This window comes from Arachis hypogaea, chromosome 19, assembly GCF_003086295.3.
Source record: "Arachis hypogaea cultivar Tifrunner chromosome 19, arahy.Tifrunner.gnm2.J5K5, whole genome shotgun sequence".
In the NCBI taxonomy this organism is placed as follows: domain Eukaryota; kingdom Viridiplantae; phylum Streptophyta; class Magnoliopsida; order Fabales; family Fabaceae; genus Arachis; species Arachis hypogaea.
The window spans coordinates 152,624,123-152,641,968 of record NC_092054.1 but is presented as its reverse complement, the minus strand read 5'-3'; the positions used below and the strand labels follow the sequence as shown (position 1 = coordinate 152,641,968).

The window sequence follows — 17,846 nt, the reverse complement described above, 5'->3', positions numbered from 1 at the left end:
TAAAATATTTTATACTATTATTTGATCAAAATTAAATTCGAATTTAAATAATAAGAAAAAAAAAAGAATACTAGAGGTTTTGAAGAAAAAATGTGGTAGGTGTGGGACCGAGAATTGAATCATAGATTCATAGGTTATAAGAGTAATTATCATTGAAATTGATTTGATTAAAAATATAATGTGCGCCTGATCCAACAAAAACAAATAAACCAACGACATCCCCCGCTCCTTCGAAGGCATCGTCACACTTTTAAATAAAAACGCTTTTGCGTTTGCCTCTTCAAACTTGCAATTAATCCTTTCATTTCATACTTTTGAACACTCATTCCAAATTGAACCACCTTCCTTTCTAATTAATTAATAATCACGCATTTAATTCTCGGATTTTCACTCATTTATATTTTACTTTTGAAAATAATTGGACACATTGCATTTCAGTTACACAATTCAAAAGGTTTCATCGTTCATCTTTTCTTTGGCTCTCACCTTCGTTCTGCTGCTGCTTCAACTGGTTTTATTTTGACCGTTTGGAACCTTGTGAGTCTCTCTCTCTCTTCTTCTTTTTGTTTGTTTCTTTTGTAACAAAGAAAATTTCGAATCTGAAAAGGTTTTATTCTGATTTGATTATTTCTTTCTTTTTTGTGTATTGTCAAGTTCACTCACTCAAGAAGCCGCAATCACCTCCCCTGAATTCCAGGTCTTTAGCATTTTCTTCAAAAATAGGGTTTCGTTTTTTTATCCCCGGTTGATTCTTCTATGCAAGTTGATGGATGATAGTATTATCATATTTGTTATCTGTTTAATTTAATTTTCTTTTAATTGCTGATTGTTGTGGAAATCAAGTAATCAGTGTTTCACTTTTATGTAACATCATGGTTCAGCTATACTAGTTTATACCTTAGCTTTTCTTTCTCTATTTTTCCCCCTTTTTGATTCTATCTTATTTTGTTTGGTTGCTTTTTCATCCCCAAATTGGTGAATTTGCAACAATGGTTTGATTTTACCTTGATTGAATTTGTGGTTTACGTCTGCATTGTTGGTTCAGTGAGGCCTGAGTTAAATTGTGGAAAAGCTGGAAATTTGATGAGTTTGAGATAGCAGGCACAGAAAAAAGTCCTACTCATGAAGAAACTATTATTTTTCAAATCCTCTGCATCCAGCGGTGGAGGCAACAATGTAGCTACTCCAAAATCAACAAACAAGCAGACATTATGGGAGAATTCATCAGATAATGGAATGAATAGTCAGGCTCATGGAAAAGCTGAAAATTATTCCCAGGGCCCCAAGGGATTGTTCTCCAAATCTCGAAAGCAAGTTTCTGATACTCATAGTTCTTGTTCTGGTCCAGCTCTTAGAAGGAGCAGGTCATTTTCGTCCGCCGCCTACCACTTGAAAGATCCAAGTAGATCTCCTTCTAGTAGCATTGCTAGTGATCCGTATCATCAGTTTGAGCATTCGTCTCGGTGAGAGTCAATTACCTTATATCGAAATAATATCTTGACTAAAAAGTTTAATTTATGCATTTTGTTGCTTGTGTTTTGCTCCTTATTTCGTTGAACTTTCTGTGTATCTATCAGTTGTCAGGCTCTTAACTCTGAGAAGCAAAAGAGGGATAAGCCAGCACAATTTGCAGTATCTTCTAACCACAATTCCAATGGATACGAGAGACCTGGGTCCCATAGTTCTTCACGATCCCATCATGATTTATCTGGGAACTCTTCGACTTGCTCTAGCAATGTTTCAACTAAGGTTGTAGACCGTTATATTGATGGGGAGCAGCAACTGGAGGACAGTAGACCCAGGAGCAATTCACATAGTTATAATTCTGGGCATGGAAATTATGGTGTGATGCTGCCTCCGAAAATTCAGCTCACAGCACCTAATTCACCAACAGATGGATCCAAAGATAAACCAAGGGCTCACTCATTCAGAGAAGCCAAAGTTAGTCGTCCTCGCCTCTCATCTCGAGATTGGATGGAAAATGGGTTTGGACATGAATCACCAAGGAGTATTGCAAAAAATGTCATTGAGAGACTTTCTCAGTCTCGTGATCTCTCTAAAGCTAGGTCAAAGGATTTGGATCTTGACAATCCAATCACAATCGAAGATATCTATGCAAGATCAGTGAATGGGCACTATGACTCTGATTTGGATGACACCCCACCAAAAAGTTATTTGTTGGATGAACCATTCAGGATGACAAATGGTTATCATGGCATGAATGGCATTTCTGAGGGTATAAGCTGTGATGAAGTTGATGCTGATGCTGATTCTGATCCAGAACTAATGAGAAGGTCAAGGGAAGCTGAGGAGAGAGTTATTCATCTTTCTAAGACGTTAGAACGAGAAAACTTTTTCCCTGATGGTGGTTATGATGTGACAACACTGATTCAGACAATCAGAAACCTGGCAGAGGAGAAAATAAGCTTGGCTCTAGAAGTTTCGACCCAACTAAGGTCTCGAATCTCTGACAGAGCATCTGCTAAGGAAGAACTTAGACGTGTAAAGACAGAACAGGAGTTTCGAACTCAACGACTTGAGAAAGAGAAGAACGAGATGCAGTCTGCATTGGAAAAGGAACTGGACAGGAGGTCAAGTGACTGGTCGTTCAAGCTTGAGAAGTTCCAGTTAGAAGAACAAAGGCTCCGTGAACGTGTTAGAGAGCTTGCAGAGCAGAATGTATCACTTCAAAGGGAAGTCTCCTCTTTTGGTGAGAGGGAGATGGAGAGCAAACGTGTGATGGCATACACTGATCAACAGCTCAAGGGATTGACTGAAAAGACAGAGAAAATGAAAGAGGAGATTGTTGATTTGCAGCAAAATCTCTTAGAACTACAAGAGAAATATAAGATAGCAGAAGAAAATCGGGACTGTATTCGAAGAAATTTTGAAGAGAAGGATAAGGAGTGCAAAGAGTTACAAAAGTCCTTAACGAGATTATTAAGGACTTGCGGTGACCAAGAGAAGACAATTGCAGGATTACAAGAGGGCTTTAATCTGGAACTTGAGACAAACAAATCTAAGGAGGGCATTGATAAGCACATTGCCAAAATGCAAATGGAGCAGATGAGGTTAGCCGGAGTAGAATTGGCCTTGAGAAGGGAACTAGAATCCTACAAGGTTGAAGCAGATTCTCTTCGCCATGAGAATATAATTCTGTTAAACAGATTGAAAGCTGATGGTAAAGAATGTTTTGTCGCAACTTATAAATTAGACAAAGAATTGTGGGCCCGCGTCTGCTGCCTTCAGAATCAAGGCCTAACAATGCTGAATGAAAGCACATCTCTGTGTTCTAACATGATGGAATTCATTAAAGGGAAAGGAAGTCATCTTCGTCAAAATATCCAACTGGATAGAGAAGTCATTGGAAACGGTTTAGATGCACAATTTATTCTTGAATCTGAAACAAAAATTCAGGGACTTAAAAGTGGTACTGATCGCTTAACTAGGAGTTTGCAGACGATGTCTTCTTTGATGAACGAAAAGTCAAATCCATTGACTTCTAAATTTCAGTCAGAATGTATAGATGCTGATAAATCAACTCAACTGAACGATCAATCATCTGAGGTGAGGTTCTTCCGGAAAATTTTCTGTTGTATTCAAACTAAACTAATATAGACCTTTACTTGCACTATTGTGTTAAAAATTTAAACCTTTTTTGAAGTTCCAATTTATTTATTTATTATTTCATTTTCATTTTTTTTTGGTGAACTTCTCTGTTCTTATCATATGGAACATGTTGTTTATGTAGGATATACTAAGAACTGAGCTTAAAGCAGAATGTTTGGTAACAAGTTTATTACGAGAAAAGATGTACTCTAAAGAGCTCCAAGTTGAGCAGATGCAAGCTGAACTGGCTACAGCAGTAAGAGGAAATGACATACTTAGATCTGAAGTGCAGAATGCTATGGACAACCTTTCAAGTGTAACACATAAGTTGAAGGACCTTGAACTTCAGGTTACTCAGCTATATTGAAATTTTGTTAAAATTCAGCTTGTGTATATTTGCTTCTTGATGAAATTTTGTCATCTTTGTTAGTATTTTTTTTTTCTTCCAACGGCTAGTATTTCAACCATTCCCCCGACCCCATGTGAAAAAATGACGTTTTTCCTTGTTTTGGTTCTATTGTAATAGATGATGAAGAAAGATGAGAGTATAAACCACCTTCAAAGTGATCTTCAAGAGGCTATGAGGGAGTTAACAATAACGAGGGGAATGTTGCCCCAAGTGTCAGAGGACAGAGATCGTTGTTGGGAAAAAGTGAAACAGTGTAGTGAGCAGAATATGCTGTTGATGTCAGAGGTCAATGTATTGAAGAACAAGATAGAGACACTTGAAGAAGATATACTTGTCAAAGAAGGTCAAATAACAATCTTGAAGGATTCCCTTGGCAAAAAACCCTTTGATCTCCTTAGTACTGATTCCATGCATGAGTTTTTGATTAGATGATTACACCTGTCAAATCTTGTTCCTATCACTTAGGACAAATAATTACATTGTTCATAGTTGCCTATATCTCTTCAGAATTGTTGGTCTTCTAAAATGTCTTAAAAGTTTTTCTTTCTTTTTCCTTTATCGTTTTAGTTTCTTATATACTTGGTGTAAGATTTGGACAGAGAAGTAAAAGAATATATAGAAAAGTCCTTTTTGACCTCTCATCCCTTGAGAGGTTTTATTTTCAGCCTCTACAAGCTTGTTCCTTCACTCATTTCAATTTTTAATGTTTCATCCTTAATTAATGTGTCCCTTTAGCTATTTGTCTTTAGAGAAACAAATGCTACAAATCCAAAGTTACTGGAACAAAGACTCATTTCCAAGTACACATTTTAGAATAGCCCAATACCATTTTTACAAGATAAAGCATTCATTGTTTTTATGAGAAGAACATATAATTGATCATACACCAGAAGTTGTAATACCAATAATGTGACAACATATATAACCAGGGGTTTATATGAGCCTTATCATGAATATAACTATTCTATTTTATCTGTCTCTATTCTATTCTAGTTTGGTATGGTGCTGATAGGCATATACCCTTAACTGGTCCAATTAACAGGAGTTGGCCCCCAAAACTATAATGATGCAGCTTTCCAGAAGTCAATTGGCTTCCTTTGCTGTAACAAAAATGAACATATTCTCTGCATTAGGGAATATAGATTGGAAAAGCTCTACTTCAATAAAAGCAACCCTGAAGCCCATATATTAGTATCAAAACTGTTACCTTAGCAATTGGCATCTTCTCCCTTACAGAATCAACCAATGATAAATCAATATCAGCTACCACAATGCCAGTGGACAATCGATCTGAAACAGAATAATGAAAACGAAGCATGGAAAAACCAGTAACTATGGGTTAAGCAACCAGAACACAACGTCAAAACTCAACATCTGAAACATCCAAGATGAACTTCACCAACAAATGTTCTTACCTGGTAATCGGCCAACAACAGTTCCCCAGGGATCGATAATCAATGTATCACCATAACTCTCTCTTTTCTCATTGTGTTTACCAGCTTGTGCAGCAGCTATGACCTGATCAATTCATCAAATCATTTCTAAAAAAATAAGAGGCTAATAAGAAAACAGTTTAATATATTTCCCGATACACATTTCTTAATAACTTCTATACCTTTAATGTATCAACAATGAATACTTACATAGCATTGATTCTCAATTGCACGAGCACGAAGAAGAATCTCCCAATGTGCTTCACCAGTCACTTTAGTGAACGCTGAAGGAACCAGTAATACCTGAAAAATAAAAGGAGTGGTTTACAAAACAACATATCTAAGCAGAAAAGAAAGATCTCCACAGAATACCTGTGCTCCATGTTGGAAACGTAACAACTGGTAAATCTCTGGAAATCTCAAATCATAGCAAACAGTGAGGCCCAATCGCCCAATAGGACTGTCTACTGCAACAACATCTTTGCCTGAAACATCAACAGCAGAAGATGTTCATATGAACAAAACCAACTCTCAATACATAGTTGCTAATCTTCTTTATCAACATCCTCCTCCCACAAAAAGGGAAAACTGCAGCTCTGCAGTTTCAGGTAAAAGGAAATATGATCTGAATTACTATAACCAATGGAGGCATGTGAAAAGTCCAACTGATCCTTATATTTTCTAGTACGAAAACAGCATGCAAGCCTAAAGGATCCATAGGCTCTTTCTTTTAATTTCAAAAACACTTAGAAAACCAGAAGTTCCAAGGAGGGCTAAAGCAAGACAGACTCATCTACTCTTCATACTACCTGCTTCTGTAAATCTACTTTCTTTATATACCCTTCCACCAGGAACATCTACATCAAACCTTCACAAGAGGTAGAGAGAAGAAAAAAAAATGTCATATTGTTTGTACAAACATAATTAGACAAACAAATAGCAATAAATTCCTCATATGGCATGTTATATCTAGGAGTAGATAAATGGGTATTCTCCGTAAGGAACTATCTAATATCAATTATATCATTGTTTTCTAACACTAGTAATGCAAGTGGTTGGGCTTCGATTTACCATTTTGAGCATTAATTTGTACGGTAGTTTTCAGCTTTGATCAATTGATATGAATGCCCCATTGCCCCTATATTTCTCTAATTCTCCCCATTCTCTAATTCTTTTTCCAACTTTCTTGGTTTAAACATCACTCACTCACACACTTTCTCTCAAGCACATACTCTACACTTGTGTTGGCATGACAAACTTGCAACAATATGCATGCAGATAGTGCAAAAAGAAATCTTCAAAACCACAGTTGATGGAATCAAACACACTATTGACAATAATTTAATCATCTTACAGGTGTATCTTTCTATAAGAACTTCTAATTTCCCCGGTATCGTCCACCACGACGTGAGTATTACACAAGTGTTCATCATCAGATCCTTTTTCTTGAAAGCCTCCAAGTGACAACCAAATGCTGGATTCTCTGCAGTGATTCAGAAGTGGAAACTCAGTTGCATTATCAAAGATGTCTTGGCAGTAGTTATCATCATGCACAAAATGCGAAAACCGCAAAGTAAAACCATCAGCAGCTACTTTATCTTAAAAGCACATCACTTCCTAATGCCTATGGTGATATAGGATCATGAGGTACCTTGCCAAAGAGCAATATTTGTTCATGAGTGGGCCATTTAAAGGTTCAGCAATGCTAACACTATCTCCATCCTTGGCAGCAACATAAGAGAAAGCTTCAGGAAAGCAAAGCAATTTTGCTCCAGCTGATGCTGCTTCCTTCATACCCAGCAAAAGGACTTCAAAGATCAGGATGATAATGATGCCAATAAAACCAACTAATTCTTGAACAAACACAACAAAGGAAAAAAAAAATTCAAAATTTGTTCCCATTTGCCATTAATCTCTCCCAAACAAAATAAACTATTTGATAAATTAAAGGCAAGCAATATTATATCAGGACTTTCCTCATACCAACAAATAAAGGGGAATGATGAGAGAGAGATACATCCAAATGATAGCAAAATTGTGCAAAATAAAGGGGACCCATAAGATATTAGAGATGAAAGAATGGAACTTTGAGAAGAAAAAGGGAGAATTTCACTTTGACAAGACGTGAGCAAGTGGCGAAATTGGCAGCGAGGTCGTTGATGGAAGTCATCTGAGCGGCTGCGACTCGGACTGAGTTGGACGGCATGGTTGACTCGCTGGACACACAGAAGCGTGGAAGAAGAAGGCGAGTGTAGATTCTACCAATCACATTCACCGGCATGGAAACTAGTTTGTTTCACTTTGTAGGAACCTGAATATCTATACTCTATAGGTTTCGCCATTTAAGGTAATATGTTTTTATAAGATTATAATTAAGATGTTAAAATATTTTAAGTATAATTTTGATAAACTGATAATGTAATTTTATGTTATTATTAAATTATATTTATTTTTTAGATGATTATTTATTTTGTAAATATAAAATATAATTATTTTTTTATTAATATAATATTATATAATTAGATTTTTGTGTAAAATTATTTTGTATAAACAGTATATCAAAATTAAATTAAAAATATCATATTAAATTAATTTTATTTAATTATTTTGATAGTATAAATATTTTATACATTCGTTCAATTATATTCATTTGTTTGGATGATCATTTAAATAATTAATGTAAAAAATAATTATTTTTGTTGATGTATCATTATATAATTGGATGTACGTATAAAATTATTTTACACTGACAGTGCATCAAAATTAAATTTATATTAAATTTAGTCAAATATATTAAATTATTTAATAATTTATAATTATTATTTTTACGTAAAAATGAAAATAATGAATAATTATTTTTTGTACAAATAATTTTTTGTTTGTTCATATAGAAATTTCAATTATAATTTATATTTCATATGAATATAACATTTTTAATTTTATTTACTTGTAAAATAATTGAGATATTTAGTTATTAATTATATTTTTAAGGTAAATATTACTGAAATTCTCAATTATAGGCTAGTATTTTAATTTTGTTATAAATAAAATAAAAATTACATATATTCATATAAAAACAATTCATAATAACTAGTTTATCTACACAAAATATAACTAGTTAATAATATAGCAAATTGCAAACTTATTATTTTTAACTTTAGTGTTTTTTGAAAAAGTATTGTCAAGATGGCTGCATTAAAATTTGAAGTATCAATATAAGATGCAAATTAAACATAGGAGAGAGTTTGTCCCCAAGGTTCAAAACCAGAGCATCTGAAGGAACTGGACAACTAAACATGTCCACGTTAAGGATTATAATCTTACACACAATACAATATATATGGTAGCAAACTAGAGGTATGATTATGTGAATCAACAACATAATCACCATGCTTCCTTTTATATGTATAAATAAAAATATTACTGTTGTGATGATAAATTGTAAGATATATGTAAATACTTCAATGACGATATTTTCACATAAAAATCATATTATGAATCGATAGATAGTTCAATTAATTAATATATTTAGTTAAATATATCAATTTATCTAATAATTCACAATGTGATATTGATACGAACATATCATAACCAAAGTATCTACTTTTGAAAATAACCTTATGTTTGATAATAAACTTGCTCCAACACAGTCATTCTAGACAAGTCAAACATGAAAAAGAAAAAATTAAAAAAAAAAATCAAACACAAGCATGCATACACCAAAATATTTCAAAGCAACGTACTACGACATAACATTCAGTTTTCAATAAAGAATTAAGTAGTTGAAAACATAAATTATATAAACAAAGTGAAGAACACAGAGATATCAGTATATAAACCTGGCAGCCTTAATGTAAAAAGAAAATCTGGTTACTAACAAAAAAAAAATCAGCTACTAAATAAGTTACATGTATAAAATATATTAAAGTATAAAATATATATTGAAAATAAATTAAATAATATATGTATATATAAATACAAAATAACTAATTTAGTTTTTTTTTTTGTGTGTGTACAAATGTTATTTTTTAAAATAAATTGATAATGATGGGAAGTGATCAATATTTAGTAGGTACTAATAAATGTAAGATTTGTATAATTATACTCTAATTAAGATATCTAAGATTCAGGTATTAGAAATATCAAATTTTTTTATGTATTATATAATAAATAATATTTTAGAAGAGAAAATTATGCAATAAACATATTTGTATTCCCACATATATGCAGTTATATTCTAGCATTTGAATTCCACTAAATATATTTGAATCAGATTAAGCATCTTGCACTTTTTGGTTTTCGGTTTTCAATACATATTTCAGTGAGCATTTGCACTTGCATAGAAATTTCTATTAGAATCAGATTAGTTTCATTCACTTGCTGTGATTACATGTTACGTTCGTGTCAATGTGTGCGTATTTTATTTGTATTTTTCAAGCCATAAACCGATTCTGTTGAGATTCTATAAATGCCCATGAATTCAATTATGCAAAGTTACAAGATAGATAAAAAAGAAATTTCAGCATTTTACATATTATTAGCATTCTATTATGCCAAAAGGACCCTTAATTAAACTTTTGATTCTGCAGCTGATAGATTTATGGTGCATCTTTAATTTTTTTTCCCCTTGTCTTTGCTTCTGATCTATATGACAATTTACACATCTTACTTATTAATTGCTGCAACAGATATTGAATGATGACTAATAGATAATTTGTCAAGACAGATTTATGTGTTTGTTAAGAAAAGTTAGAGAATTTCTCCCTCAATAAAACATAATTAATTAATCTTGACAGAAAGAATAAAAATAGTATACATGCATATGATATATGGCAAAATCATACTTAACTTTGAGATTGGTAAATATATAAACAAAAGATGAAGCTCTAAGCATAATAAGTTTCCACAGGTTATATATTAATAATAATGAATTCATGTTACACAATTCCGATTTACATTATTATTACATGCATTGAGCTTGAACTTAAGAAGCAATGTCCCCTTTCCAGTCAAACCAAGTTGATGTTCATAATCATCTTCACTTCCATCTTTACCCTCATGACAACCCTTTACCTCATCATTTTCAGAATAAGGCCCCATTTGCAGCTGCTGCTGATGAGATCCTTCAATGGCAGCAGCATAATAAAACTTGTTCATCCTATAGATCTCCTCTACTGTACAATGCCTTGCATCAGCTAAAATATCCGCCATTGATCGTTTCTTGCATCTCCCTCTACGCCTTCTGCGTTTATCTTTCACTCCTTTATTAGACAATAATGATGCCATTGTTGGTCTTGGACTAGTTTTATGAACATGAATTGATGAACTTATTGGTTGGATATCAAGTACTTCATCATCTTCTGCTACATTATCAGGGACAGGAACAATGCAATTATTGTATTGATTATCATTATTTCCCTCTTCATCATCATGAAATGAGGTGCCATAGTCATTATTCTTGATATTGCTATTTGTTTTGCAAAACTCAAAACCATCTTTGCTATCATCACCATTATTACCATGGGAGTGGATCAAGTTCTTTGAAGAACAACCTTTGAGTGATTCATCTTCACAAGTTTGTGGTGAAAACAATGGTGGCAACACATCCCTGATATCGATGCCGCGGCTTAAACACATGTGCAAGTACCTCTCAGGAAATGGCCAGCTATGGAAGATGCTTCTATGACGCCAAGCAAGAGCATATTGTCTGCATTATTGAAGCATAACAATACATACATACATCATTATCACTTTAATTATTCATTAACCTTTTAACTATGGCATATACATCAACAATTTTTAACCAGATACCAAAAATTGTTCATGTTTAATTATAACAATATTTCACAAACAATAGAGAGATGCAAAGCAAAGAGCAAAGAGCAAAGAAAAGAAAATAGAGAGTTAAACAGAGAATAATCATAAGCTTAAGTGGTGTAAGAAAGAGCACAAAAAACCTACAACTAACAACCATTTCAAAGCATAGAAGCTAAATATAGTGTAAATCAAGAAACAAATCCGAATATGGAACATGCAATAATGGGATAATAATATGTTAATATTAATAAAAGAAATTACTATACTTTTAATAGATACTCTTATGGTGACATTTTTTTGAAGTACCTTATAGAGAAGGGTTTAACATCTGCTTCTGCGTTCGTTTTCTCAGAACCCATTTCTTGTTGCAGAGATTTCGAATCCGCAGGTGGATTTTGTTGGTGGGACGACATTGTTTCCTACAAAGATTGCAACTTTGAAATTCGATCGCAGAATAGTCACCGCAAATTAATAATTTAACGAAAACCTAAGCAACCCCAGTTTCTGTTTATAGCTTCTGGAGTCTAAACGTAGATGCAGACCAAAAACTCCATAAAATCACCGAGTCTCGTAGCTGAAAGCGCAATACCCTCGAGCAGAAAAAGACAAAAATCAGAGTCTTTGGTGGCGCAGAATATGCATGTGGGTACCTCAAAAGATGAAAAATTTATGCAGAGAACTCGAAGAAGAGAGGATAGCGAAACATGAAACTTTTGGAGGGTTACGCTGTTGAACAACACTACAGAGTCAAGGTGGAAACTTGGAGTTTCAGAGGAGTGAAAAGACCAAAAGGGTCAAGAAAACTAGGTTACAAATGGAGGGGGGACATAATCACATAACCACGATTTGAATGTCCAAAAGAAATGAAAAAAAAAAAAAAGAAAGAGAGAGAAAGGAATGAGTAAACTGAATGAGAAGTGAAGTGAAGTGGAGTTAGCAGGATTTCAATAGTGACTTTTTTGGTGCTTTCTTTTTTTTCTCTAATTCTTCTTTTATTGGTGTTTTTGTTTTGGTCTTGGTTGTAGTTGACTTCATTTTAATTTGTACAACTAACAGTGTAACTAAGGGAGGATTAGTTGTGTTAATTAATGTTAATCTTTGCTGCTATTTATACAATAGAGAAAAGAGAAAGCTTTTAGTGGGATATGGAAGCCACTCCTTAACCCTTTAATAAGCACCTTAAAAACAGGACATACCCGAAAGCTTGGCTTGTCCAAAACGCTCATCATATACTACAGAATATGCTATACATGAAAGTTTCAACTAAGATTGAGAAAAGTGGAAACTTGGAGGAAAATATGAACTGGGTTGTGTATATCTGCAAATGATTAGGACAGAAGCTAAAGTAGAGTCTGATTGAGCAGAAATAAATATATCAGTTTCTCTTCTTTGTATTAAGACAGAAGCATATTGTAATTGAGGTAATGGAAATGGCAAGATTAAATATGTGTGAACAAGTGTGCCAGAGAGTCTCTCTCTCTCTCTCTCTTCCCCCTCTGCAGGAGAATAAGGTACAAACAACACCTGAACAGAAAGAGTCTCAGATATTTTTCTTGTTTAGGGGAAAACGTGCATGTGCTATATCCCCTTATTGTATGCTTCTATTAGCAAGCTTTACTCAAGAGTCAAGAACATTGAATTTAGTTACTTTACTATATATACCAACCATAGAATGTAACATCATTTTGATTTTTCAATGGCTTATTCTGAAATCTGACAATGGCAAGACACATATGTAGTAGTGCAGGTTATTAGGAACGTATAAACTAATTTAGTCGAGTTTTATTTGGTAATTATATACTATGTGACAAATTTCTGATATAGAAAGTTTCAGCAACTTCTGATTTCCAGAGATCAGAGAGATATATTCAAAATCAAAATATTCCAAGCTCTCTCCTGCATTTACGGCTTTAGTGGTTTGGGACATTGAAAACAAAAGAATAAAGAACAAAATTCATGAACGTAATAATTAGACTCCAAGTACAAGGCTAAAGAATTAATATAGGCATAAAAAGTATGAAATTGCAATAAAAATTGCAGATGTGTAACTACTGAAGGATAGTTTGTTTACACAGCGAAGAAATATTGAGTTTAATTATTTGTGGTACTGTCAAAGAAAAAAAAAACATGTAGCTTTTGAACTTATGAGGAATTATTAGGTAGCTTATTTTATTAGCATTAAGGAAAAGATAATGTCTGATAATGTGAAATATTTTTTTGTGGCACATACGTAATTAAGCTTCTATGGTAATTAAGCATGTGATCATATTTTTAAGGTTCAATATATATAAGTTTTTAATACGAATTCCTTATTATATATCATATAGCTAAGGCCTGAGAGTAAAAACGTATGCAACGAAACAAAGCAAAGCTAATTATTAAATGCGTAACAGATTAAAGTAGGCCACACCATGCTATTTTAACTGTGCATGGGACATTGCTGAGAGATGTCTTTTCTTCATTTATAATTAATCAAGATCCTCTCATAATAAAGTTCTTCAAAAGTTGGATTGATGATCAGATATAATACAAATATACAAACTTTGATCGAAGGGTAAAACTGATGTGTATGTTCATATTCATATATACATATATAGGTGTTATTTGAGATGAATGTAAAATCATTAGTATTATTCATCATGATGCATGTTTGCAGCAGGGACATATCTATCTATCATTTATCCAATATTTACTGATCCAAATTGCTCTTATTATCATATTATGCATGTATTGATGATTATTTTTTCAAACAAATATTAAAATTGATCTGATTTGACTTTATAAATTTTTTATATATATAGTGATATATTAGATATATGTAATCGTGGATGTTGTACTGTGGGCACATTATATATCTTTGGGTCTTGTTGAATAATCTCTCTTTTCTTAAGGCACAGGCTACACACCCTTTATCATGATCTCATACTTTTACTTGATCTGGGTATCTAGGAGTGTCATAGGGAAGAAATTAAAGACTATATATGGAAGTATATAACAGCTTTAATTTCTTTTGTTTATCAAGGCTAATTATAGAAGAATATATCAACATAAAATAAGAAAAAGAAGTTTAAAAGAAAAATTTTATAAATTCTGTTGGGTGAAATGACCCTCAATGGTTCTGACGACTATAAATTAAAGTTGTTGTAAACTTTTTGCAGTTAAATATATAATTTGTGCAAAATATATAACTTGGATAATAGTGTATATACATGTAAATAATGCATATATATATATATATATATATATATATATATATATATATATATATATATATATATATGAATATGACTATATCAAAATCAGTCACCAATATAAAATATATGTTAGAATATAAATACACATTAAAAATAAATTAAACTATATATTTATTTATATACAAATATATTGATGACTAGGTTTAGTAGCTGATTTGGTGTACGGATAACATTTTTAATATGAATATGATAGCAAAGTAATAAAGACTCACATAAGAGAATTATTCTATAATTATCATGAGATAATAAAATACAGAGCGTCAAACATTATACGGGAAGTAGATCCTCTCCAGTTAAAAAAAAATTGGATGGTATTCAGTGTTCAATCTAACCATTTATTGTTCTCTCTCTTATTTATTTCTGGTCCCACTCATAAAATCAAAGATGAGAGACACTATATTCTATCAATTGTTAAAAAAAAACTGAAGATGATCCTTTCCCCATTATACGTACTGTGACTCGCTCCATCTTAGTTAAAAATTGCAACAGTAGCACGTTGCTGAGTTGATTTTATTTTTTCTTTTTTGGTTACTACTGAGTTGATCTTAATTTAGCGAGTTAGAGATATGGGCTTTTTACCTTCGGGCATTTTGGGCCTCGTTTTTCGGATATGGGCTTGTTGGGTCTTGATTATGGGCCCACGGATGATTTTACCAGCTACAATCGACTGAATAAGGAGGAAATCAGTTTTTGAACGTCATCACCGGTGTCTCCGCGGCTGAGTCTGGAGGTTTCGAGAATCTGGATTGAAGCGAATCAATCAGAACCAAAACCCTAAAAGCCGCGATGCCGAAGAAGATGGGAGTGAACACGAAGGCGGAGGTGGCCAGGGCTCGGAAGAGTGCCGTCGAATCGGAGCGAAAGGAACGAGAGACTCGGGCGAAGGAGGAGGAATACTGGCGCGACGCGGAGGGTCCGAAGTCGCGGGCGGCGAAGAAGAAGGAGGAAGAGGCGGATAAGAGAGCGGAGGCAGCTGCACGGAAAGCGGAGGCGCGTCGGCTGGCGGAGCAAGAAGAGAAGGAGCTGGAGAAGTCGATGAAGAAACCGGATAAGAAGGCGAACCGCGTGTCCATCCCGGTGCCTAAGGTGACGGAGGCGGATCTGAGAAAGCGGCGGGAGGAGGAGCAGGCGGAGCTTGCGAAGAAGGCAGAAGATGCGAAGAAGCGGCAAAGCCGGACTGCGGCGGAGGAAGAGTACGAGCGGCTGGTGCTGGTTTCCAACACGAATCGCGACGATTCCGTGATCGAAGCTCGATCTGTGGATGATGCAATCGCTCAGATGAGCATCGCTGACACCTCCTTGCCACCTGATAGGCATCCCGAGAGGCGCCTCAAGGCCTCCTTCAAGGTAACCACCTCCTCCTTCAAGATTCTCTCCGATTAGGGTTTTTGATCTGAAAATCTTCAATGTTATGCATTGTAGGCCTTTGAGGAAGCTGAGCTCCCCAAATTGAAGGAAGAGAAACCTGGCCTCACTCACACTCAATACAAAGACCTCATCTGGAAGCTCTGGAAGAAATCTCCTGACAATCCTCTTAATCAAGTTAGTAATAATTCTCAATTCTAAATTTTCATTGATTCGTAAACCCTGAATCTCAATAAGCTGACTCTTGCGCTTATGCGCAGATTGCAGAATGAGTGAGTTATCAATGGAAAGCAGATTTGTAGCGGTCTGGCGAAGCATTCTTACAGAACATTGCATTCACTCCAAGTTCGTAATTAGCTCATAAAACTCAACATCCTCAGATATTGTTGTACTCTGCTATTGGAGATAGAAGAGAGAGTGAAGAGTGGGAGTTGTTTCGTAAACCAGCTAAGTAGTGTCTTTTCATGTGTCCTTACTCTGCAATATGTATATTAATTGGATCATAAGAATTATCTACTTCCTGTGTCTTATTTGGGCATTAATAATAGCAAATATCCTGTTTGAGAGCCATCAATGAATGGGAAACATTTTGTGTGAATAATAGGGTGATGCCAATTCTTCTGTGCATTCTAGTAGTTAAGGTTTTGTAACAATTTGGATCTTCTCAGGTCCAAAATAAATATGATAAGGTCACTCATCTGTACCATGCAGTATGGAGTCACTAAAAATGGCGGCAATAGTTGAAATATTGGTGTGTCTAATTTGGTCTTTACTACTAAAAAGTGGGTTCTGATGATTAAAGTTGGCTCATTGTGATTTCAGCATTTGTTGAAGCAACTTTAGAGCTTAGAGCATAGGCCTTAGGGTTTGAAACAATAACCTTTTTGCAGCTGAATAATAACTTGTGCATTCGAAATCCCCAATCGTTTGTTACTGAATCCAAGAACTCGCCGGTTATCATGTAAAGTAGTAAAGCAGTGCTCTCGCTTGCTGGAACGGAACTGTCAAATGGTGGAACAAGTCAAGCGTAGGCCTTCTTTGAGAATAGTTTCAAGTAGCTCTAAGAAGTTTACGACTTAATATCCGATTCTTGAGTTCATTCCAGTGCTTAGCATCAAGCTGCCAAGGTCGTTCAATAGTGATGGGGCCAGAAAAGGCAGGTTCTTGAAAAATAATAATTAAAGTATAAAAATTTTATGTATACACAAAAATAAACTACTAGATTAGTCATTATATATTTTTATATAAAAACATGTGTTATTTTTGATACTTTTAATATATATTTTATATTTTAATATATATTTTTTATATATAATTAATTTAGTGGTTAATTTTATATATATATTGAAAATGTGCAAAACACGTATAAAATATACACAGATGTATGATAACTTATTTTTAATATATACATAGTATTTTTAGTTAGATATTTTTAATAAGAAATAAAAAAATAGCTATTGTAAAATTTTTTCATAAAGTCAAAGATCCGAAATAAATAAAGAAATTTCGACTGTTGCTTGTTAAAAAAATTGTGTACAACAATGAAGCTGTCGTTTAGCACACAACAATGAAGCTCTCGTTTATTACAATGGTGATCCTATTGTATGTAGAAAATTATTTGCAACCAATTCTCATTTAACTTGCAATAATACAACTAGTCTTGCATAAGTTCTATAGGCTTAATAAACGCTTACATAAATGATTTCCAGATTGCTCAATAAACTCAACCCATATCCGCTTAGAATATGTTCTAAGCCTTTGGCACTGTTAGGGATGTCAATGGGGCGGGGCGGGGCGGGGCGGGGGCGGGGAATGCCTCCCTGTTCCCCGTCCCCGCCCCCAGAATTAATCCCCATCCCTGCCCCGATCCCCGCCATGGGGGATAATTGTCCCCATCCCCATTCCCCGCGTTCCCCATATTCCCCGCGGGACCCCATTCCCCATCCCTTTATATTTAAC

General features: G+C 34.2%; 4 protein-coding genes across 6 annotated transcripts; 2 read left to right on the top strand and 2 right to left on the bottom strand.

The window, feature by feature from the left end:
* Positions 1-202: 202 nt before the first annotated feature.
* Positions 203-4,692, top strand: LOC112775806 (uncharacterized). 3 transcript variants are annotated; one of them, XM_025819666.3, is made up of 6 exons: positions 203-537; positions 655-697; positions 1,102-1,463; positions 1,578-3,567; positions 3,752-3,958; positions 4,136-4,692. In XM_025819666.3, exons 3-6 carry the CDS (start codon positions 1,123-1,125, stop codon positions 4,448-4,450), a joined length of 2,853 nt encoding a protein of 950 aa, XP_025675451.1. In that variant the 5' UTR covers positions 203-537; positions 655-697; positions 1,102-1,122; the 3' UTR covers positions 4,451-4,692. The 3 variants fall into 3 exon arrangements, with proteins under 3 accessions (XP_025675451.1, XP_025675448.1, XP_025675450.1); XM_025819663.3 differs by having other exon boundaries at positions 235-537; positions 1,046-1,463; XM_025819665.3 differs by lacking the exon at positions 655-697 and having other exon boundaries at positions 239-537; positions 1,046-1,463.
* A 119-nt stretch (positions 4,693-4,811) lies between these two features.
* Positions 4,812-7,787, bottom strand: LOC112775808 (deaminated glutathione amidase, chloroplastic/cytosolic). Its single transcript, XM_025819668.3, has 9 exons — positions 7,565-7,787; positions 7,103-7,239; positions 6,806-6,934; positions 6,261-6,319; positions 5,824-5,936; positions 5,662-5,754; positions 5,434-5,536; positions 5,226-5,308; positions 4,812-5,118 (listed from the first exon to the last, which is right to left on the bottom strand). The coding sequence occupies exons 1-9, from the start codon at positions 7,730-7,732 to the stop codon at positions 5,077-5,079; spliced, it is 927 nt and encodes a 308-aa protein (XP_025675453.1). The 5' UTR covers positions 7,733-7,787; the 3' UTR covers positions 4,812-5,076.
* A 2,551-nt stretch (positions 7,788-10,338) lies between these two features.
* Positions 10,339-12,183, bottom strand: LOC112779109 (uncharacterized). The gene is made up of 3 exons (XM_072227876.1): positions 11,831-12,183; positions 11,575-11,687; positions 10,339-11,158 (listed from the first exon to the last, which is right to left on the bottom strand). Exons 2-3 carry the CDS (start codon positions 11,679-11,681, stop codon positions 10,384-10,386), a joined length of 882 nt encoding a protein of 293 aa, XP_072083977.1. The 5' UTR covers positions 11,682-11,687; positions 11,831-12,183; the 3' UTR covers positions 10,339-10,383.
* Positions 12,184-15,167: 2,984 nt separating this feature from the next.
* LOC112775959 (uncharacterized) lies at positions 15,168-16,461 on the top strand. The gene is made up of 3 exons (XM_025819884.3): positions 15,168-15,869; positions 15,945-16,064; positions 16,148-16,461. The coding sequence occupies exons 1-3, from the start codon at positions 15,309-15,311 to the stop codon at positions 16,157-16,159; spliced, it is 693 nt and encodes a 230-aa protein (XP_025675669.1). The 5' UTR covers positions 15,168-15,308; the 3' UTR covers positions 16,160-16,461.
* The last annotated feature ends 1,385 nt before the right edge of the window (positions 16,462-17,846 follow it).